Source organism: Bubalus bubalis, chromosome 2 (assembly GCF_019923935.1).
Source record: "Bubalus bubalis isolate 160015118507 breed Murrah chromosome 2, NDDB_SH_1, whole genome shotgun sequence".
Taxonomy (NCBI): domain Eukaryota; kingdom Metazoa; phylum Chordata; class Mammalia; order Artiodactyla; family Bovidae; genus Bubalus; species Bubalus bubalis.
The window spans coordinates 71,392,327-71,415,977 of NC_059158.1; the positions used below are offsets into that span (position 1 = coordinate 71,392,327).

Here is a 23,651-nt window from a genome sequence, read left to right on the forward strand (position 1 = left end):
TGCCATTTCCTTCTCCAATGCATGAAAGTGAAAAGTGAAAGGGAAGTTGCTCAACTGCGTCTGACTCTTAGCGACCCCACGGACTGCAGCCTACCAGGCTCCTCCATCCATGGGATTTTCCATGCAAGAGTACTGGAGTGGGTTGCCATTGCCTTCTCCGCAATAAAACTGAGCAATGTTTAAAGTAATGAAAAAAAAAAAAATCCAGCACACATCCCCTGAAGAACAGAATGGCTACCCATTCCAGGATTCTTGCCTGGAGAATTCCATGGACAGAAGAACCTGGCAGACTACAGTCCATGGGGTCACAAAGAGTTAGACATGACTGAGAGACTAACATTTTCACTTTTTTTAATATATGTACATAATATACATACTTATACTGACATAGGCATAAAATGTTTCTTGAAGGATACCCAAGAAACTGGTAATATCAGTTGCCTCTAGGAACAGAAACGAAATCTCTGGGACAGGGGGTGAAGGGAGATGTTTAACACTATACATATTGGACCCTTTGTATTCACTAGACTACATGTCTAGTGACTGTGTGACTTATTCATAAAATATAGAATAAAATGTATGTGCTGGTCACAAGTGGGCTCACAAGTGGATCCTGACTGGAATCAGGAAGGACGTGAGGCCCCTCAGCCACCCGGATGCCCAGATGCCTCGGGCTGTGTCCCCAGGGTGTAGAGGGTCCTGTCAGTGATGGGCCACCAACAGGGTGGGGGAGCTGAAGTGGGCTTGGGAGCCCCCAGGATATCCAATAAGCCCAAGTTGGGTTCTGAGGTCAGTAAATCAACCCTAACCTACACCTGGAGGTGCACAGGAGTCACTGGTTTACTGCTCAGTTCAGTTCAGTTCAGTCGCTCAGTTGTGTCCAACTCTTTTCAACCCCATGAACTGCAGCATGCCGGGCCTCCCTGTCCATCACAAACTCCCGGAGTCCACCCAAACCCATGTCCATTGAGTTGGTGATGCCATCCAACCATCTCATCCTCAGTCACCCCCTTCTCCTCCTGCCCTCAATCTTTCCCAGCATCAGGGTCTTTTCCAATGAGTTAGCTCTTCGCATCAGGTGACCAAAGGATTGGAGTTTCAGCTTCAGCATCAGTCCTTCCAATGAACACCCAGGACTGATCTCCTTTAGGATGGACTGGTTGGATCTCCTTGCTCAGTAGATTTGGGTTTAAAGGGAGAGCGCCCCGAGGACTAGAACTGTTAGGTTGGTTACAGGGATACATAGCTCAGTAGAAAGGACGACATTCTAAAATCAGGACGAAGAGGAAATTGGACACACCCACCCAGGGAGGTCATGAGTTTACTACCTCTGGACATGTCTAAACACTGAAAGGTCACACCAATGGGATGTCACAGGAGGGATTCAGCATCCCACAGTGGATGACACCACGCACATAACGTTTAGTATCCCTCTGTGTGTATATGGAGAGTGAGCAGAAGGGTGACATGTCCCTTTTCTCTTTTGCTAAGAGAAGAGTTAGTCAAACAAGACAGATAACCAGTAACATTTGCACAGAATTTATCGGGTATCACTCGCTGATGAGAAGTTCGTAGGAATACCTGTATCTTTCTAAATACTGGGAGCAATTCTCTTGCCGATGGTACGTTGCATGTAATCACCGTAAACCTCGGAATTTAAATTTGTGGATCATGCCTTGCCTTCCTAATATTCTAATAGTTCCATATTCTCCCAGCTAAGTGCATTTCTATGTAACAAATTTATAGTGTAAGAATTATTCTTTAAGATGAAGTTCTTTGCCTAGAACCAGCACCTGACTAGAAGAAAATGATATTCCAGTATGGCAATTCTGTATTTAAGGAGTAAGTATGAAATTCATTAAGTATGAAATAAAGAGAAAAAGGAATACTGAGAAATATGTACCACCCCCTCAAAAAATTTTATATTCAACACAAAGAAAGCAAGACAGAGAACAAAGAGCTAGATAAAAGAAAGCAATCTGTTTGGGGCTAAGCCAAATAAATTTAAATAGTTTTAGAAATAAATTGGTGGAGTAATTCGAATCATGGGCAGGTGCTATGAATGTAATTTAGTAAATGCTCGAGAACCTGCCAAGGAAGAGAAAAATGTGTTGCTTTTGAGATCATTTCCCAGCAGCTTCATAAAAGAAAACTGATTACAGGAATTTAATAAGTAAAACAGAGCCAGAACTATAGTAATCAAATGAGTTTTTAATTACATTTCATGCAGAAAAAAAATTCCAATTTGTGCTCCTGGGATTAAAAAAAAAGTTTAGAGAAATGCTTTTGTAGCAGGAAAATAACATAAACACTAATTTCCATAGGAATTATAGTGGTCGGTTTAATTAAAAGGCTTGATCAGAGCAAAAAGGAGCCAGTGCCAAACTATACTAAAAGCCATGGCATTTGTCGCCCCCTCTCACACTATTGTCTAAATAAAATCTCTGCACTGAGCAGAAAACAGGCACCTGCATTTTTCTCATGATGTAAAGGGGATTTTGATTACTGCCTGAATTATCATGTTGCTGTGATTTATTATCATATGGAATAACGAATACATCCAATTTCATAGTAGACGTCATTGCTTGGTGTGATAAATATCACGATAATATGCTCTGTTTGGGGGACATGAATGTGAAGGGGCTCCACCTGGGCCAGGGTGGAGTGCTCGCTGCTCAGCAGGCTCCCTGATTATTTCTGGACTTCCAGCCCTGGCTTAACTTCCATCTAGTCACATCACACTTGTATCTCTGAAACTCCCCAGAGTGGAATGGTATTTAGGGAATGCTTCTGGTCTTCCTAACACACTGCAGTCATGATCAGGGTAGTCCATCCTCAATAGAAACAGCTCTTCTTCCTATTGGAGGACTTCACTCTGGGGCACCTGCCAACCACCGGTGAGGCTTGAAGGCTTTTCGGGAGGTGTCCTACAATGGCGGCGGTTTAGTCACATGGTCACACTTTGTCCCCCTTGTGATGAATGGGACGCACCTGCAGGGTGTCTCCATGGGACTCCGGGTATAATCTGTGGCCACAGAATGCTGACCAAGGCATTTCCAGGGGCTAAGCCTCACAGCTCCATGATCCTTGTTTTATTCATTGCTATGTCCCAGTAGAGCAGTGATCCAAGATTTGTGAGGCTGGAAGTTTGTAGTGTTTGGGAATAGGGGACCATTGGGTTTTTTTTAAATGATACAAAATTAAGTGCAAAACAGATATTTAGAAGGGTCTCCTGCAAGTGAGGAGGCTGGATCCTGACCTTTCTTAGCCTTGGGGTCGGTCAGCCTGTGGCCACACCCTACCTTTTCTCTCCCTCATTTCTTCCCCACCCCTCCATCTGTCCCTCTCTTCCACACCCCTTTTTCTTTTCTCTCGTGTCTATTTCCATGCATGTTCTCATGTCGATCTGTACACTGAACACAGTTCCCCAATCCTGTGCTTTAAAAAATGAGCTCCTCTCATTTCAGAACTTTACCTGCCTTTCTCATTCAGGTGACTCCACCCAGAATCATCTATGGTGGAGCAAATGATAGGTTTATTTTTGTAAAAATTTCACTTCCTGGTCTATTGAGATCTGGAGCCTGCCTTAGCAGGCAAAGACACACATATTAGTAGACTTGTGTGAGCTGAATATTTTGTTTCCTATTTGATGTGAATTTAAAACAGGATCATAATCAAATTGGCTGGCACCCCCTGGAGCAGCACAGAGACATCTGTCTTATTTTTTCATTTTCTCTATAAGCTCTATTAATACAACACAGTGATGTTAAGTGCATATTTGCTTCTTGTAAATAGCTCATGTTTACCAAAATAATCATCATTTTCATTTCTTACAGCCCATTTCCATTCTCCTCACAAGTGAAAGCTAGAAAATCATGATCATGATTGGTTCCTCTCTCCCCTACCTGCTTTTGTTTTATTGTAGGCATTGGTGAAGGTCAATGTGAAACTGAAGCCAATGATGGATTCCGTGGCCACCAACAGAAGTAAGTGGGAAGAGTTGCACCAGAAAAGGCTGCTCGTCTCCGCGGCTGCCTCTGCCCCCTCTGCCAACGTCATGGCGACCCGGGATGACAGAAACTAACCCTTCAGGCCAGCCGCTGCTGCAAGATGACTGCGCCCTGGAGAACCGGCTTCGGTCCCACACACCATTCTTTTGTTCCTTTAAGCTCAACAGACATAAAACCTCAGGGATGTGCTGAGAAGCGTGCCTGGACTTTCACCTTTAAGTGTGGTGTCAGCAAAAAGGACAGAGGAGGAAGTGGGGCAACAAGCACACCCCAGGACCCTCACTTTTCCCTGATGAGCACGAAGATTCTGGGCTGAGACGAAGATTCTGGGCAGAGGGCAGCTGTGAGTCCAGGACCTGAGGATGGTTGGCCCTGCTCACTCAGAGCTGAGGGAACGCTGAACAGTGAAGGCGTCATTAGTGCTGCTTCATTTTGCATACGGCTATTCTGTTTGTTACAAGCCAAACAATGCCTGCCTTTGCTTCCTCTCCCAAGCTCCCTTTTGTGCCAGACTGTCCTTAGAATCCCAATTTGTATTCTGTGAAGATATCTTATTTTTAATCCTAAAGCTTCTTAATGATAGAGCAGAGCCTTCAGAATTGCCTACCTAAAAGAGACACGTATATTATCCTTACAAAAACCAGCCATTCCCAGTTTCCCCTAAAAACGTCCATAGTAGGAAGACAGCAAATGTGTTTGTCTGATTGGTGTTTACACAAGATTCGTAACACTGCATTGGGATTGTGGTCCCCTTTTTCAGTTTTTAGATTCAACCTTCAATGTAGATCAAGTCTTCTCCTAGCAGGATTGATAGACTTTAATTAAAAGTCAGGATGAAAGAAAATCTATAGGTGGATTTACCATGAGTGACATGGGAACATTCAGAACTATTTCCAACAGTGAGACATTTCACAGGACACAGCAGAGCCATGGAGAATAATCATTGACAACTTGAGTTCTAGTGATGAGTTTCAGCATGAAGTTTAAGGTTACTGCCAGTGCCAACTGAAAGCCAAATGGAGGGCTCCCCAATTTTGGATTTTCCTTAAGTGTAAAATATAATGCTTGAAAGATTAAGAAATAACAGTCTGGGCAGTGAACAAATATCCTACAGAAATCCAGGTTTATAACAGGTAAGACTGCGTTCATGCTAAGTTGCTTCAGTCGTGACTGACTCTTTGCAACCCTATGGACTGTAGCCCGCTAGGCTCCTCTGTCCATGGGATTCTCCAGGCAAGAATAGTGGAGTGGTTGCCATGCCCTCCTCCAGGGATCTTCCCAACCCAGGGATCGAACTCGGGTCTCTTATGTCTCCTGCACTGGCAGGCAGGTTATTTACTACTAGCGCCACTTGGGAAGCCCATAGATAAGAATAAGCTCTATTAAACAGATGCAGAGATTAGGATGCTGAGAGACTGAGGACATTGTATGCCCTATCCAAAGTCCCCACTGTGGGGCTTTCCTGGTGGTCCAGTAGTTAAGAATCTTCCACCACAAAGGAACTAAGACCCTGCATGCCATGAGGTGCAACCAAAAAAAGAAAAAAAAAAAAAAAAAAACAATGCTGGGCTAGAAGCTAGACTTGTGCCCTAGCTCTGGCACTATTCACTGGATGGCTTTAGACAAATCACTAACTTCTTCCTTTTTCCTCATTTGTCAAATGAGATTACACTAAGAAATTATTTTCAAACATAACTTAACCTTAGAACTCTTTGTTCAAATAAATCTTACAAAGGATCCCCAAGACATAAAACATCTAAAAGTCCAAGTCCTCTGTTTGAAGCTGGGTTGGGGGAGCCCTATGAAGCCTCATCTCTTTGATTACATACCCAGTGGCCCATAAAGGGCCTCTGAGGAATTCGAAATCTCTGGACCAGATGAACCTTGAAGCCCATTCCAGTTCCAAAAAATTCTAAAATTTAAAACCACTTCTGTTCTTGTTGTTGCTGGTCAGTGTCAGTTATTAACTTTACTCAGAGAAAGAGGGGCCAAGTTCCACCAAGGACATTGTCTTCCTGGCACATAGTAGACATTGGGGGAATGTTTAAAGAATGAGTAAATTAAGGAACCAAAACAGAAGTAAGGGAAGAGCAAGGTAACCATGAGGCAGAAGAAAGATTCTACATGACCAGAAATGGAGGAAAAGAAAATTATAAACCAGGCAAATGGGGGAAGAGGAGGAGGGAAAGGAGGAGAACCAAAAGAAAATGACTAACAAGGAAAATATAGGGCCCAATGCAGGTGGTAAGAGATGGCCAAAGGGAAGGTGAACATTAATCCAAACAAGGAAAAATGGCACTTGTTATCAAAAAAAAATGAAGGTACATCCTGTCATCAATTGCTTAGAAAAGAGAGATACTTGAGTAGGGAGTGGATTGACAAAAGAGAGAAGGAAGGAGTGGGAACCCTAAAAAATAATGTTCCCAGCTAACCCTCTACCACTGTCTCTGTGGGAAAGACTGGAGAAACTCGAGGAGAAAATAAGTGCAGGAAAAATTGCCTCTGCAGAGCAGGTGAGAGGAGGTTGTTCAGATTTATGGATTTTATTAAGCCAGTTTTCCAAGTCACTCAGCTATAAAGGAAAATAGCTTCTGCTGGGCTGTCTCCCTCCTTCAGGTGAGGAAAAAGGGTGGGTGGAGGCAGGGCCAGACCCTGGTTGTGGGTCTGCAGCTAGAAGGACTGCAGGTGTTTCCAGCTGTCGCGTCACATCATGTTCGTATTACAAGTGGGAACTGAAAATCAGTCCATGTGAGGCAGCGATGAACCCACATCTGTCGTCCTCCCCAATGATAAATAAATAAATAGCCCAGAAAGATGAATGCCAGTGTATCTAGAGCAAAATTTTAAAGCATGTGCTTTATGATAAAACTAGACCCAGAGTCCAATGGAGACTGCAGACAGCTACATGCACTGTGGCTACCCTGAATGTTGATGCTGCATATTGCTAAGGGGAATGTAATTTATAGCAGAAACCCTACGGCTTCCACTAAGGTTGAGTTTTCCTCTCATTTTCTTGCCTTTTTATTGGCTTCACTGCACGGTTGCCAATAGCAACATCCACTGGTAGCAAGGGGAGTTCAACACCATTGCAAGCTGCCATACAGTGGAGCCCTGACAATGTCAACCATCAATCAAGTGGCTGTTTGTAATTGCCTCCATCTATTTCTCCTGTCTCAAGGTATCTTTCCTATTGTGGGTCAAAATTCAGAAACTGCTGACTAATGCCAGGTCTCTTCCTCCATGACCATGAAACAGTCGAAAAGGAGGGTAGCAGGCTCCCTGGAGCCAACGACCCAGAAGGTTAGAGGTTGAACTTGGGAGTTTGGGGTATTTTAAATCTAAGTAATGTATAACTTTAAGAATTTGAGGTATGTGTAGTTACCCATATACTCTGCTTTCCCAAAACAGAAAAAGAGAAAATTTCCCAATCGTTATTATTAATGTTTATTTCCTATTGAAGGAAGGAATTTAAATATGAACCTTCTTATAAAATCTCCAACTGACCAAATGTTCGGTTCTCTTGGCATTTATGGTTGAAATGACTTCATCCTACTTTGTCCACGAGGTGTATTTTTCTCAGGCAGGCTATTTAGCATTTTATTAGTCAGTACGTGGATAATACATGCACAGCCTACAATATAGCTGGCAATCCCGGCCAGGAGGGACAGCTTGGCAGACTGTGAAGGGCACCACCCCAGCGCACAGTGGACGGGGCTCCCCCCGGCCTGGCTTGTTATCTTGGGACCCTCAGGTCTCAGATTTTCCACCTGTAAAATAAAAGCCCGGACTTTTATTCAGTTCATTCCTACACCACAGGACCAAGCTGTGTTTAACTTTAAAAATTACTCCATGTAATTGTCTTATTCACTCTTCTCAAACAAGATAGGGATAAAGAGGTCATCTCCTCCCTAAAGACAAAATAAAAAGTTACCTATATGGAGTAGATACAAAAACAACCTTAGAACAGATATGTCTGAGCCTGTCTCTAATGATCATAAAAGACATGGTCATCAATATAATTTTTTTTAAATACATCCTTTTATTCTATAAAGGACAGCTTTAGATTATCTCATAGCATAGATATCCCATAAATGGTAGTCAGTTTAATTTAGAATTTACAAAGTGAGTCTAAAGAAGTTAAAGTTGCATGTGTTTTCTGTTTCTGAAATCTGCAATGTCCACATATTTCCAGGTATTTTATATTTAAATACCCGTTGGGTTAGAAATAATCGTTAAAATTTTGTTAGTGAAATAACCATCTAATATTAATGCTACAGGAATTCAGTTGCTTTTTTCATGTATCAAAATGTATCATATTTGATCCACTTACCTTAGGTCATTAAACAGAATCTGCTCAATTTACTTTGTGGTAGAATTATTTTAAAATCCATTCCTCCTATTGACTCAATGAATTACAGGAAGATAAAATACAGTTTCATCTCCATTAATAGTGTGAAAAACTCCTGCCAAGTGGGACAGAAATCTAACAGATTAAGGGAAGATTTACATATAAAGAAAAATGTTTGGGCTGGAAAAACAATATTCAAAAAGGATTCATTAAAGCAAAAGAGTTAAACCTAATTTGGGACCCTAAAAACTATGGCAGAGCCACTGCAATGGAGTTTCACTGTCTGCTCCAGAATAACAGTCTCTGAAACAGTTGTTATGTCATGTGCTGTAAAGAACTCCCGAACCTCGAATGTATCAGGAAATGTACAGGTTGAGTCTGACTATAAGAAGCCAAAATTTCGTAAGTTTCATAAGTGAACCATGATAGAATGAAACATAGAGACGCAGGAGTGATGTGTCTGGGGAATTTCACACTGAGCGCTTGGACTTAACAACGCCTGAGGTCCTGCTTCCATTGTTTGTGTATCTTTTCCTCAGCTGGTAATTTGATGCTGTACATCTTTTCTAATTTAATTTTGAACATTCTTACATATTTAGTCCATCTCTCAATAGCACTAAACATAAGTTAGTCACCTGGGTAGCACATCCCTACTAATATTGTTGAACATATACACTGGTACAAAAATATGTTTGTTTTACTAAGTGAATGAAGTATTTGCTATTAAAAAAAATGTGTTATTTCAGGCCACCATTTATCTTTGTGTTCATTTTCTGTGTATCTGTATTAGAATCTCGATTATTTTTTCTTTAGATTTAGATGAAATCATATTTAGATGAATTTTTAAAAAACACAAATAGCACTGTATGGAAACAAGAGTTTAGGTGTTGGTGAATCTCATCCTCTTGGGGAAAAATATTTTTGCCATTTTATTTTGATGTACAATATTCTACAAAGGATCTCCTACTGATTTGCTTCTTAATTATTATTGTTTTACACAAAAGCAGCGAAATATGTCTTCAATTGACTTATCGGACATCACTCCTTTTGTGTAGATTTCCCAGGCTGATGTGTCATTATAGGAATACTACATTATAAGACTCCTGGACCATTTCACAAGCATCTAATCCATGATTTTGAAACTGCTTTAAGGGAACTAAATATCTTTGTTTTTAACAAAATGCTTAAAGCTTAACTAAACCTCTAAAATACTCTTTATTTCCCTTGAGAAGGGTGATTTAAGGGCTGAAAGAGGCAGGCATGCATCCAAAGACCTAGGATTTCAATTCTGACTGTCCATTTAGCCCATTAACCTTGACTTCATCTGTGATGTTTGCTTGTGTAAGAAGAGAGTGGGACACCTCTGTCCACGGAGCATCTTAAAGATGACAAAAGGTTCTTAGAATTACTGAAGTTTTTCTGGAGGGATAAGAGTCTGCAGCCCAATGCAGACGAGTTCCCTGTGCCTGTTACAGATCGCTCAAATTTGCATGGGCAATTACACAGGGGGATCGCATCAATGCAGGGCCGCCAGCCACTGACGCCATACAATTACACAGTGGCTTCAGTGCTTAAACTTTAAAATTCTTACACCATTGTGCCTGTTCTATTAGAACAAACTGCAGCAAATGATCCAAAGCGGATTCCAATGACTGGAGAGGAGGTGCTCAGGGGGAGAGGAAGAGGTGCAGTCTGGCCCCTACTGGCCAGCTTAAGCAATCACCAGTCCCCGCACGCGGACTGAGGCAACCACAGGTTTCTTTGTGCTTTGTAGTCCGTGTTTTTCAGGTGGAGCCAACGGTAAGAATTACCTAATTCACAGTAGGGCTGTGAGGATTAATGAGGGAAGTTAGGCAGAGCAGGACCTGGTCCTGGTACAGAAAGTACTGCATAAACACAGGGGCTTAGAGTAGCTCTTTGTTTGGATGGTTGATTGATTTCATTGAATGCAAGTATCCACAGTTGTGCCTTCTCTGGTAATTGCATTTATAAACAGCAATGTTATTGTGCTCTTCCTAATAAATTAATTTCAATAATAACACCATAAGCCCCCAAATATAAGGTACTTGATTAAAAAAAAAAAGGTATATCCAAGAAGGAAATCTAATAAAAATATTAATAAAGCTGGAACCACCAGTGAAAGGAGAATTCATGAGGTTAAATGTCTTATCATCTGAGCATAAATGTTCCCAAGTGTTGACCTGGTACACAATTTTCCCAAAACTCTTAAAAGATTGAATAGATGCACCGAAAAGTCAATCAATTATATTACCAATTTGACAAAACTTTATTATTTCTGCCCCCTTTGTGGTGGAAGATTTCGGGGGGTGGGAAGGAAGACACAAGGGGACTGAACCAATAAGGGGGCTGGCCACATCCTGAAGAAAATGGCTTGAGATGAGAGGGATCAGACATAACAACTGGAAAATGGTTTTGCAGGAAGTCTTCCTTTGTCAAAGAAATTGTCTGACCCCAGCTACGATTGTTGAGATGTTCATAAATTACCAATGTTTACCAATAGGAAGTGATTACATTTAGAGGATAAATAAGAAAACATACTTTTCCAACTAGTTTTAAAAGAGAATATCAAATAGATTATGCATAAAATAGGATATGGAATTTGGTCATCTCACATTTGACAGGCAGAAATATAAGCATGTTAAGAACCAGACATCATGCTTTTAGCCCCTATCCATTTTGCCCAAATGAAATTCTTCTGTGTGGTAAATATGCCTCTCTTCATGCAGCAAAATCCACCCTGAGTCCAACACCATTTTCCTAAAGTCTAATTCCTTTCAACAAGGCACTAAATCTTTTTACTGCAACCACCAAATGCTTTCTTATTGCTAGAAATGGTACAATACACTAACTTTTTGATACATGTTCCAGTTTTCCAAGATTGTCTTGGAAACAAAATGATCCTTTATGACATTTTATAATATCCCGCCCCATTTATTGCTTTCCAGAATTTCTATCATTAATTAAAGGGCCTTCTTTCACCATCCCCCACCCCACCAAAATCTAATCTATTCCCCAACTGCCTGTCATAGACTAAATAAAAGTCAGTCTATCACAGCAGCAGGCATGGTCATGCCAATTTCACAGTGTGATTTGTGCACTCATTTCATTTTGAAAATGACCCTGCCCTCCATCTGTCTAAGCCGAATGTCCTGCTTTTTTCAAGCCAGGCCTCAGGAGCAGCAGCACATGAAATAAGGAGGAAGAACGGTTTCCCTTCTGCCCACTTCAGCAGCCACACTCACCGACAGGGGAAGCAGCACAAAGAGAGGTCCTCAACTGATGCCTGTAGGGAGGGGAGAAGTCTAGGGGAGAGCAGAGGCCTTCTATTTTGCTTCCATTCCCAAGAGGCCATTTGAAGGGGAATGCTTTCATGATGCAAATACAACCCTGAAAATCAGACTGCTTGATTAAAGATACAAATGATAATTTCCTATTTCCACATTCATAGCACCTCACCCAAAGTATCAGATTACACAAAAGGATTTTAAAATATTAATATTGAGCTTGAGTTTCCAAGGGACAAGTATAGTCAGGTAGTCATAAAGGTGAAGACCCTCCCCCAGCCACCCACCCCACTCCTGGATTACTGAGCAACACTAGCAAGCATCCCTCAGCCAAAGCACCTCCCTGGGTTGAAGGCCCTAAAAGGGTGTACCCAGAAATTGAGTTGAAAGAAGACTCAGAGTACAGTTATAGTGGACCTTATCCATTGCTTTCTCTGGGGATCTTAGGTGGGCCAGAATGCTATTCAACCCATCTGAAATGGGTACAGTTTGCCCCTTTCTCAGTATCATGAAGTGGAAGGTTTCTTGTCTGGTCCCACCCAGAAGAACAGAGATCTGTCAATTTCTCAGCAAGGAAAGCTGAAAGAGCACAGAAATTCCATTGCTTTAGGATATAAGCAATGTCTCCTGCCAGCTGTACTAGGTGACTAGGAACTATACCACCCCCATTAGTTATTTTCTAACACCTGCTCACAGCTACAATTCAGATATGGAAGTTCAAATGTCTATTGCCCACACCAAGTTGATTGGTTGTTTTAATGGAAGGAAAAAAGACACTACTTTTCCAGCACACAATGTGGCATCAAACACAGGGCCTTTACAAACTCATCTATAGGAAATACATGGAATAGGTTACAAATAGTCGCTATTTCCTACTGAAACTAGCTGCTGAATATCATGGCAATACTGCTGTGTGCTCTTGAGCAAATTCTTTGCTCAAAAAAAAAAAAAATTGCTGTGTGGTCTTGAGAAAATTTTTTAAAACTTTCTAGTACATAGATTCTGTAATAAAGAGAACACACGTGGTGATTAAGATTGGAAATAAGGTACATCAATTGTCTGAGGGCCATACAATATGGTTAGTGGTGGCACTGGAATTTATGCACAGAAAAGATGTTATGGGCAGCAAAAGGACTTGATCGACTCTTTAAGTATACAGGAAAGATGTGATTTTATTTGTACACTGTTTACTTTGGTACTAGATAGGCCAATGTACATCATGGATGATCAATGGAGATGTAGGGGGATTGAGGAAGATTGGTTTCTTACATGTAGTGAAAGTTGGGGAGCCAGACCAATAGATATGGCCAAGATTAAACACTAACATCTACTCAATAATAACTGTTCTTTGTGGAGGGCGGAGGGAACACTTGGATCTAAAATTAAACGTCTTCCAGTACCAGATAATATTCACAAAACCATTTCCCATCGTTAACTTGCGGAAACGACAAAAATAAGAATTATCATTATCTACTGCATATTACTTAGAAAGTGTGCCAAGGCAGCTTAAAAAGAGAAGCTACTCTAATTCCAAAAGAATTCCTAAGAGATAGTCCACGTTTTCCTTCTCATTAAATTATAAAAACTAACCGACACCATGAGTATATATTGCAAAGTTTATGAGGCTAAAAACGTAAGGGGCTTCAGATCGCAAACCTTTCTTCCGCGAGCCAGAGACAGGTGACACAAAATGCGGCTAGCAATTTTAATCAACAACACAAATTGAAGGCAAGAGGGTCCGTCCTGCAGAGACTACGCCTCCCAGCATGCAGCGCTGCACGTCCAGACGCCTGCGCGATCGGACCAGTGCCTGCCGGGAAGTAGAGTTTTCGTTTCGGAACTGCCCCGAGGCCTTTCGTCTATCTTGCGTGACTCACGACCTCCGCAGCCCGGAGTTCTCGGGGACTAATACAGTAATTTAAAAATTCACTTCAGTGATTCTTTTATATTCCTTACGCAGTTTTCCAGTTGCCAAGTAATATCCGGACAAAAGAGTTTTCCGTTTCCGGTTGGCATGTTGCCTTGGTAACTGGGATGCACAGCCGCGGAGGCAGTTATGGCGGGGCTGGGCGGTGAGCCCATCCCCGACGGGGAGTTCACCGCGGTTGTCTACCGACTCATCCGGGATGCCCGGTACGCCGAGGCCGTGCAGCTGCTGGGCGGAGAGCTCCAGCGGAGCCCGAGAAGCCGCGCCGGGCTGTCGCTGCTGGGCTACTGCTACTACCGCCTACAGGAGTTCGCGCTGGCTGCCGAGTGCTATGAGCAACTGCGCCAGCTGCACCCGGAGCTGGAGCAGTACCGCCTGTACCAGGCCCAGGCCCTGTACAAGGCCTGCCTTTACCCAGAGGCCACCCGCGTGTCCTTCCTCCTCCTGGACAACCCCGCCTACCACAACCGGGTCCTCCGTCTCCAAGCCGCGATCAAGTACAGCGAGGGCGACCTGCCCGGGGCCAGGAGCCTGGTGGAGCAGCTACTGAGTGAAGGAGGAGAAGACAGCGGGGGCGAGAACGAGCTGGATGGCCAGGTCAATCTGGGTTGTCTGCTCTATAAGGAGGGACATTATGAAGCCGCGTGTTCCAAGTTCTCTGCGGCCCTGCAGGCTTCGGGCTACCGGCCTGATCTTTCCTACAACCTGGCTTTGGCCTATTTCAGCAGTCGACAGTATGCATCCGCCCTAAAGCATATCGTGGAGATTATTGAACATGGTATCCGCCAGCACCCAGAGCTGGGTGTGGGCATGATTACTGAGGGCATTGATGTTCGAAGTGTTGGCAACACCTTAGTCCTTCACCAGACTGCTCTGGTGGAAGCCTTCAACCTCAAGGCTGCCATAGAATACCAACTGAGAAACTATGAGGCGGCCCAGGAAACCCTCACTGACATGCCACCAAGAGCAGAGGAGGAGTTAGACCCCGTGACCCTGCACAATCAGGCACTAATGAACATGGATGCCAGGCCCACAGAAGGGTTTGAAAAACTACAGTTTTTGCTCCAGCAGAACCCCTTTCCCCCAGAGACCTTTGGCAACCTGTTGCTGCTCTATTGTAAATATGAATATTTTGACCTGGCAGCAGACGTCCTGGCAGAGAATGCCCATTTGACTTACAAGTTCCTCACACCTTATCTCTATGATTTCTTGGATGCCATGATCACTTGCCAGACAGCTCCTGAAGAGGCTTTCGTTAAGCTTGATGGCCTAGCAGGGATGCTGACTGAACAGCTCAGGAGACTGACCAAACAAGTGCAGGAAGCAAGACACAATAAAGATGATGAAGCTATCAAAAAGGCAGAGAATGAATATGACGACACCCTTGAGAAGTACATTCCCGTGTTGATGGCCCAGGCCAAAATCTACTGGAACCTTGAAAATTACCCAATGGTAGAAAAGATCTTCCGCAAATCTGTGGAATTTTGTAACGACCATGATGTGTGGAAGCTGAATGTGGCTCATGTTCTGTTCATGCAGGAAAACAAATACAAAGAAGCCATAGGTTTTTATGAGCCCATAGTGAAGAAGCATTATGACAACATCCTGAATGTCAGTGCTATTGTGCTGGCCAACCTGTGTGTTTCGTATATTATGACAAGTCAAAATGAAGAAGCTGAGGAGTTGATGAGGAAGATTGAAAAAGAGGAGGAGCAGCTGTCCTATGATGAGCCAGATAAGAAAATCTACCATTTCTGCATTGTGAATTTGGTGATAGGGACGCTTTATTGTGCCAAAGGAAATTATGACTTTGGTATTTCCCGGGTTATCAAAAGCTTGGAACCTTATAATAAAAAATTAGGAACTGATACGTGGTATTATGCCAAAAGATGCTTCCTGTCATTATTAGAAAACATGTCAAAACACATGATTGTACTTCGTGACAGTGTCATTCAAGAATGTGTTCAGTTTCTCGAACACTGCGAACTCTATGGAAGGAACATACCTGCTGTTATTGAGCAACCCCTGGAAGAAGAAAGAATGCATACTGGAAAGAATACAGTCACATATGAATCCAGAGAGTTGAAAGCTTTGATTTATGAGATTATAGACTGGAATATGTAGTAATGTCTAATGATGGCTTTTATCAAAATGGCTCTGTTAACTTTATATATTTGCTACTCTTTTATCTTTGTCCTTTGGCGTTTTCACATTTGTTATACATTGAAATTTGTACACTTGAAAATTATAATGAAAATAATTTAGATGTATCTTTTGAGAAACATCACAAAAGGAGTATAATAAAAAGAACTTGAACTCTAGAAAGATTTATGAAAAATTCAAAAGTGAATGAGGAAATGTGTCTAATAGTATTTGTAATGCCTACATCTCTCCTTTGTATCTTTTGTGTTTTGCTATACAGTGAAAAAATCCTGCACAAGATTATATCCTCCAGAGACCAAGCACTGTCAAGTCCAGAACTCAGTTAATGTGTAGGACATCTGGAGATTGATTTCATGTTATACTCCAACAATTTATCTTTGAGTAACATTAATTTGTAATGCATATGTTTTGCATAGATTTTAGTATGTCTTGACAGAATTTTCCAATACAATTGTAATGCTTTCTTTAACAAAAATTCTTTATATTCCAATTTTTTTTTTAACCTGCAAGATTTAGTAGGAAATTATACCATATCAAAACAATGGTGCTGTGGTGTGGAGACAATAAACAACTGATAAATTTTCATGGTTTTCTTTTGTCCATTTGTTAACAATTTGAATATATGATGTTACTCCTTTCTTTAACTGATTAATAACACTTATTAATAAAGTTCTAAGATACCCTGAAAACTTGGTTTTTAATTCTTGTTTCTACTAAGGACAGATTAATACTGGACTTTGTTTTTATGTTGTAACCTCTCGGAAAAAGAAAACTTTCTACAAAAAAAAAAACAACAAAAAAACATTCTATTCCAATCACCCCATCAAAGTCTTCTACTCATACCATAAAATGTTATCAATGGATTCTGAAACCTTATGACATTTAATTTTCTACAAGCTACAAGAGCTTTATTATTTGTTTCCTCCACCCTTTATACCTTTGTTCTTTATAAAACTGACTGGTGTGGCCACTTAACCTGGTTTAGAAAAAGTCAACAATGTTAGGTTGAACCATTGCTGCTTTTAAAAGTTTTCAACCTACAAAAACAGCAGTTCCCATGGTTCAACCTAATAGCTCTCAATGAACAGTAGGAATTCCTACTATAATAATTTTTTTTTCTTAATTTTCAGGGAGGAAAAAAACTAATGGTACCCAGATGAAACATGCTGAGAATAATTGTGTAGCATGACATCTCTGGGTACTGAGATTCTATATCTGTCTAAGAATTTGGCTCATTGTGAATTCTGCATGGGCTTGAAATTATGTCATATTTGGTCTGTTATCTGAGCTAGTGCCATTTATCCAGCTGATGGTTATGGCCCCATATTTGGAAGGAAATTCTGAAGGGATTATTAAATGAGTTTATATGTTGTACACTGTAGAAAATTTTCCATTTCCTTATGAAGTATAGATAGCATGCAGTCTCCTTGCTCAAGGAAGTGACTCCTTTCCAAACCTACTAGTTCCAAATAAACTTCTGGAGCATGTTAAGAACATGTTTTGCAGTTTCAGTTTTCCTGTTGCATGTTAACTTGGACAAACAATGTGCATACCTGTTGTTACTGAACTACTCCTGAAAGAAGAATGTGAATATTGGAAATAATACAGTCACATATGAATCCAGACAGTTAGAAGCTTTGATTCAAGAGATTATGGCTCCCCAGTGGAAAATTCTTAAAGAGATGGGAATACTATACCACCTTACCTGCCTCCTGAGAAACCTGTATGCAGGTCAAGAAGTAACAGATAGATCCGGACGTGGGACAATGGACTGGTTCAAAATTGGAAAAGGAGTACGTCAAGGCTGTATATTGTCACCCTGCTTATTTAACTTATAGGCAGAGTGAAATTTCACATCATGTGAAATGATGGACTGGATGAAGCACAAGCTGGAATCAAGATTGCCGGGAGAAATATCAATAACCTCAGATATGCAGATGACACCACACTTATGGCAGAAAGTGAAGAGGAACTAAAGAGCCTTTTGATAAAGGTGAAAGAGGAGAGTGAAAAAGCTGGCTTGAAATTCAACATTCAAATACTAAGATCATGGCATCTGGTCCCATCACTTCATGGCAAATAGATGGGGAAACAATGGAAACAATGACAGACTATATTTTCTTAGGCTCCAAAAATCACTGCAGGTGGTGACTGCAGCCATGAAATTAAAAGACGCTTGCTCCTTGGAAGAAAAGCTATAACAAACCTGAACATCGTATCAAAGAGCAGGGACATTACTTTGTCAACAAAAGGTCCGTATAGTCAAAGCTATGGTTTTTCCAGTAGTCATGTATGGATGTGAGAGTTGGACCATAAAGAAGGCTGAGTGCTAAATAGTTGATGCTGTTAAACTGTGGTGTTGGAGAAGGCTCTTAAGAGTCCCTTGAACTTTAAGGAGATCAAACCAGTCAATCCTAAAGGAAATAATTCCTAAATATTCACTGGAAGGACTGATGCTGAAACTCCAATACTTTGGCCACCTGACTCATTGGAAAAGACCCTGATGCTGGAAATGATTGAAGGCAGGAGGAGAAGGGGATGACAGGGGATGAGATGGTTGGATGGCATCACGAACCCAATGGACATGAGTTTGAGCAAACTCCGGGAGTTGGTGAAGGACAGGGAAGCCTGATGTGCTGCAGTCCATGGGGTCCCAAAGAGTCGGATATGACTGAGTGACTGAACTGAACTGAACCATTCACATCTGTAATTCTAAGTGGACAAAGTTCAAATATAACAGCTACAAAGTTGTTGGGAAAGATTGAAGGCAGGAGAAGGAACGACAGGACAAGATGGTTGGATGGCATCACCAACTCCATGGACATGAATTTGAGCAGGTTCAGGGAGCTGGTGAAGGACAGGGAAACAGCATGCTGCAGTCCATGGGGTCAGAAAGAGTAGGACATGACTGAGCAACTGAACAACAACAACACGAGATTATAGGTTGGATTATGTAGTAATGCCTGACAATGGCTTCTGTTTAATTCTTCATTAGCCCCATTTCACAAATTTTTTAAATCTATATTTCTCCTTGACAACTTTTTTGTTGTTCAGTCAGTCGTGTCCAACTCTGCAACCCCATGGACTGCAGCAGGCCAGGCTTCCCTGTCCTTCCCCAACTCCCAGAGCTTGCTCAGACTCAAGTGCATTGAGTCAGTGATGCCATCAACCATCTCTTCCTTTGTTGCTCCCTTCTTCTCCTGCCTTCAATCTTTCCCAACAACTTTGCAGTTGTTATATTTGAACTTTGTACACTTAGAATTATAATAACAAATATTATTTGATGGACTTTTCCATCTTATTAAGAGTAGAGAGGATTTCCCTGGTCTTACAGTGAATAGGAATCCACCTGCCAATGCAGAGGATATGGGTTCAATCCCTGGTTCAGGAAGCTTCCACATGCTGTGGAGCAACTAAGCTTGTGTATCACAACTACTGAACCTGTGCTCTAGAGCCCACATGCTGCAACTGCTGAGCCCAAACGCCACAAGCACTGATGCCTGAGCACCCTAGGGCCCTCAGTTGACAACTGCTGAGCCTGTGTGCCACAACTATTGAAGCCCGTGTGCCTAGAGCCATCCTCTGCAACAAGAGAAGCCACCACAATGAGAAGCCCACACACCACAGCTGGAGAGTAGCCCCTGCTCACTGCAACTAGAAAAAGCCTGCATGCAACAATGAAGACCCAGCGCAACAAAATTAACTTTTTTAAAAAAGGGAACATGCAGTATAAGCTAAATCACTTTTGCATTCTCTCTGCCAGTAATAGTCACCAGATGCTGGCCTCAATCAACAGTTGCTAGGGTGACATCTTTATATAAGCAAGTAACCATAAAGAGCAATTTCTTTTCTACTTTAGGCTATAGAAAAGGCTGTGGCATGAGCCAAAGAACTGTTAGGAGTGGGTGTGTTTGCATTACTCTGGTGACCGGTATATAATGGTCCATGGCTGGACCATTTCTTTTGGCAGTGCAGTGTGGCATGCAGGACCTTAGTTCCCCCCACGCCAGGGATCCAACCCAAGCCCCTCGCAGTGGAAGTGCAAAATCTTAACCACTAGACCACCAGGGAAGTCCCTGGACCATGTCTTAATCAGCAAATAAATATAGGTTCATTGTGCTATCTCAGGATAGACTGTGCTGTCCAGTAGGACCAATTCTTATTAAAACTTAATGCCTTCACTCTATTTTTTAAGTCCTTCAACTTTGTAGATCTCAGCAATGTTGAGTTTGGACCCTGGGCTAAGTTCTTCGAGAAGTACAAGTACTAAATGAATAAGAACTGTTTTTTTTCAGGTATGAAGTTTGGTTCATGACTTCATTTTTCTTCCATAATTTGGTTGCTTGATTGGTCTTAAGTTTCATAATCAAACTTTCCCTTCACATTCCATGTTTTACTTTTTAGAATCAATTGTGCCTCCTTGTGAATACTAACAAATATCAGGAGTGGACACTATAATGAGTTCAAGGCAGGAGGAAGTGAGCACTGAGCTGATAATGAAACGACTAAGGTACTGAGTTTCAGACTTTCCCCAGTCAAGTTTTAGGCCTTAAGAAATTCACTTACCCACTGAGGCCCCAGTCATTTGAACTACTAGATGCTCTTCACAGTTCCTTCCAGCTACAACATCTGCTTCTATGTAAGTCATACAGAAGAAAGCTGCCTCTTTTTATGGCATGAATATATATTAATAAGTTATTATAATTATTAATATATATATTAATATTAATATATATTAATAAGTCACTCAGGAAACACAATATTTATTTGTATTAACAAATGTTTTTTGGTATTTTTACTTATGACAGTAAACATTAAACCCTCAGGTAAATGTTGTTGTTATCTCAGTGGATGCATTAACATTTTGACAACTACTAAGAAATTTGGATTTTTGTCTTTTTTTCACTTGGAGATTTGGTTATAGCTCTAGCTATGAAAATGTATTATAAAGCAATCCTCGTTCTCTGCTATGGTTGTGCATAAATTAAGAATTTTGTAAATATTTATAAATTACTTCTCAATCTCTCTAAGTTTATCTACTGATGTGTATTTATTGGAGAAGGGGATATGTGCTTTTAATTATTCCCTAAGAGGATATACCAAAAATTATATATATTTCTGGAGTTTTATTAACAAGTTATTATAGTATGAATTTTTAAAATCAGTTATTCTTGAAATAGTCTCTCATGTCCCTGAAGTGAGGCCTCCAGCTGCCAGTCTGCCAGAAATTTGTAAAGAAAGGAACATTGAGGTGAAGATGAAACAGAGCTTTAGCTTTGTGGTTTACTTTACAGCCCACCTTGGATCCCCTTCATGTCCAAATCTCGGTAGTTAATCAAGTGTCTGCTGCCATTAACAGAACAGCAGTAATGGATAACAGAGTGGAAGTAACAGATGCCAGAGCTACTTTTCTGTAACTCACTCACTCAGTCGAGTCATCAGTCCTCACACCCTTGTTTTAATATGCGGAGAGGTCATGCAGACTTTCAAAAGGACAAAGCCACAAAGAACAGGAAGATAATTTCCAGTTTATAAAGCTTTCTTTTGGAGCGGCTTCTTTTTTTGCCTTCAAAGGCTCTATTTAGGAGGTAGCAGTGTTTATTGCTATAAAATGTATCACAAGACAAGAAATAACAAATATCTCTCCCTTACCACACACCCTCTTTTCTTTTTCTTTTTTATCCTTTATTTTTTGCCTTTTGTCAATTGTAAAAGGAGTAATTTTCTGACGGCTGGTGGTTGAAACCATAAGCAGGTATTAAACATGCATACCAACGTTTTAGCAATGCGTCAGGTAAGCTAGCACTATGATTATCAAGATGACTTTAGAACAATTTAACCATGCATTTTTGCAAATTGAAATAACATATCAATAAAAAGTGATTCTTAAATTAGTAAAGCCAGAGGAAAATTTTAAAAGGAATCACTAAAAGCACTGTCTCTGTAGAATTTGTAGAATACGGTGAGCTTTGTTTGTATACTTGCAGGAACTCCTATACTTTTTAAAAAAACCTTTCTTTGATCTCAATAGAACAACAGTGACTTATGAAGATGTACAATACTGTCACTACTTAAAATGTTCCACAACACTGGGGATTAATTTTACTCTTAAGTCTAGAGCATACTTCCTTTTCTGTATCATAATCATTTTATACTGAAAAACAGAGCTGGGGATTAGGCATAAGGTAATTAATTCATTAGTTATAGGTATATTGTGGTCTTTTTAAACATTTTGCTTTATATTAGGTATAATGTCTTTTTAAAAATATTATCTTGGCTGGAGACTGTATGGGGTAGTTTGAGGTGATTACTTTGTACTTGAATCCCCCTATTGAGGTTCTTTTGGGTGTTTAAATCAACTCCCTTGGATTTGGGCCAGGTTTGATCTATCACCTACTGAACTCTTGTCTACAGCAAAATATGTACATATTAGAAAATGAATTGCCTTCATAGGGAAAAACTATTAGAAAATAGAGTTCTATGCATATTTCTAGTATGAAAAATGAGCATTTGTTAAAGTAGGGTCAGTCAATAAATTGACTGTGAATATTATCAGGTGAACATGTACACTAAGTCCAAGGCCTTGCTCAAAAGTGCAATTTGCACATATTTGTGAAATTAAACATCATTTATCAATGACTGGGTACCTCAGGTCAAAAACTACAAAATGGCTAAAGCTGCACTGTGCTATCAGGACCCAAGAAAGCTGTGTGAGCAAGCATTTGTTGTTATTATTTTATTATTTTATTTCCAATTATTTTAGTACAAGAGGCAAATGCCTCAGATAAATGACATATGATGAAAGGTTTCACCAGCACTCATGGCAACTGCTCTAAAAAGTTTGTCCACAGAGCATCCAAAGACTCTTAAAGATCTTGTCAAGACTTTCCAAGAAATTACTGGCTGGTTAGTATTTCTGTCTCTGCTATACATGGTAAGAGCCTATTCTGTGAAGACTCAACCTCTTGGTCTCAGTTATTCCAAATCTGCCAAAGTCATCTCCTGTAATTTATGTAGTTCATATACCAGAAAGGATAATATATACTTTGGAGACTAGAAAACATTTAAATTTATCTTTAAGTCAAGAAATACTATATATATATATCACAAGAGATGGTTACATCCTAATATAAAGTAAACACTTCAGGAATTGGGACTTCCTGGTGGTCCAGTGGATAAGACACCAAGCCCCCAGTGCAGGGGGCCCAGGTTTGATCCCTGGTCAGGGAACTAGATCCCACAGGCCGAAACTATGACTTTGCATGCTGCAACTAAGGATTCTGCATGCTGCGACTAAAAAAGATCTGCATGCTGCAACTAAGACCCGGTGCAGACAAGTAAATTTTTTTTGTAAGTTTCAAGAATCAAATCATAACAGGAACAAATGGGAACTAATCAAAGTTAGATGTGTTTCTATAGTAAAGGAAACCACAAACAAATGAAAAGACAACCAATGAAATGGGAGAAAATATTTGCAAATGATGTGACCCATAAGGGCTTAATTTCCAAAATATGCAAACAGCTCATACAACTCAACAACAAAAAACCAAACAACCCAATCAAGACATGGGCAGAAGAAATAAGTAGACATTTCTCCAAAGACGACAACATACAGATGGCCAGGAGGCACATGAAAAAATGTTCAACATCATTAATTATTATGGAAATGCAGATCAAAACTAAAATATCTGAGGCTCACAGATATTACTAGGACTTGTCCAAGAACAAATAGAGGCCATACCAGGATCAGAATACAGAGCTTTTGGCTCAACTCCTGTGCTCTTTCCACTCAACCTCATTCCACTTCTTAGGTTCTTTTTTCCCCAAAATTATTCTGACTCTATCAATGTTAAGCATTCCTTTTTCCAGAGCCATGACTTTTACTACTTCCCTTGTTG

At 40.8% G+C, this 23,651-nt stretch overlaps 2 protein-coding genes and 1 long non-coding RNA gene across 3 annotated transcripts in view; 2 read left to right on the forward strand and 1 right to left on the reverse strand.

Moving 5' to 3' along the window:
• Positions 1-5,835, forward strand: part of PDE11A (phosphodiesterase 11A) — a 420,247-nt gene extending 414,412 nt beyond the window's left edge. The window contains exon 20 of the mRNA XM_025274296.3: positions 3,926-5,835. Coding sequence (XP_025130081.3) covers positions 3,926-4,084 — 159 coding nt within the window. The 3' untranslated portion in view covers positions 4,085-5,835. The remainder of the gene's footprint in view (positions 1-3,925) is intronic.
• The window catches only part of LOC123465229, a 73,759-nt gene continuing 55,934 nt past the window's right edge, over positions 5,827-23,651 (reverse strand). Inside the window, exon 4 of the long non-coding RNA XR_006640372.1 lies at positions 5,827-7,777. This is a non-coding gene — a long non-coding RNA (uncharacterized LOC123465229). The remainder of the gene's footprint in view (positions 7,778-23,651) is intronic.
• Positions 13,522-16,435, forward strand: LOC102390176 (tetratricopeptide repeat protein 30A). Its single transcript, XM_006054506.4, has one exon. The coding sequence runs from the start codon at positions 13,720-13,722 to the stop codon at positions 15,712-15,714; it is 1,995 nt and encodes a 664-aa protein (XP_006054568.4). The 5' UTR covers positions 13,522-13,719; the 3' UTR covers positions 15,715-16,435.

Excerpts from the sequence above, each read along its gene's own strand:
- LOC102390176 (XM_006054506.4), top strand. The coding sequence starts at position 13,720 with ATGGCGGGGCTGGGCGGTGAGCCCATCCCCGACGGGGAGTTCACCGCG.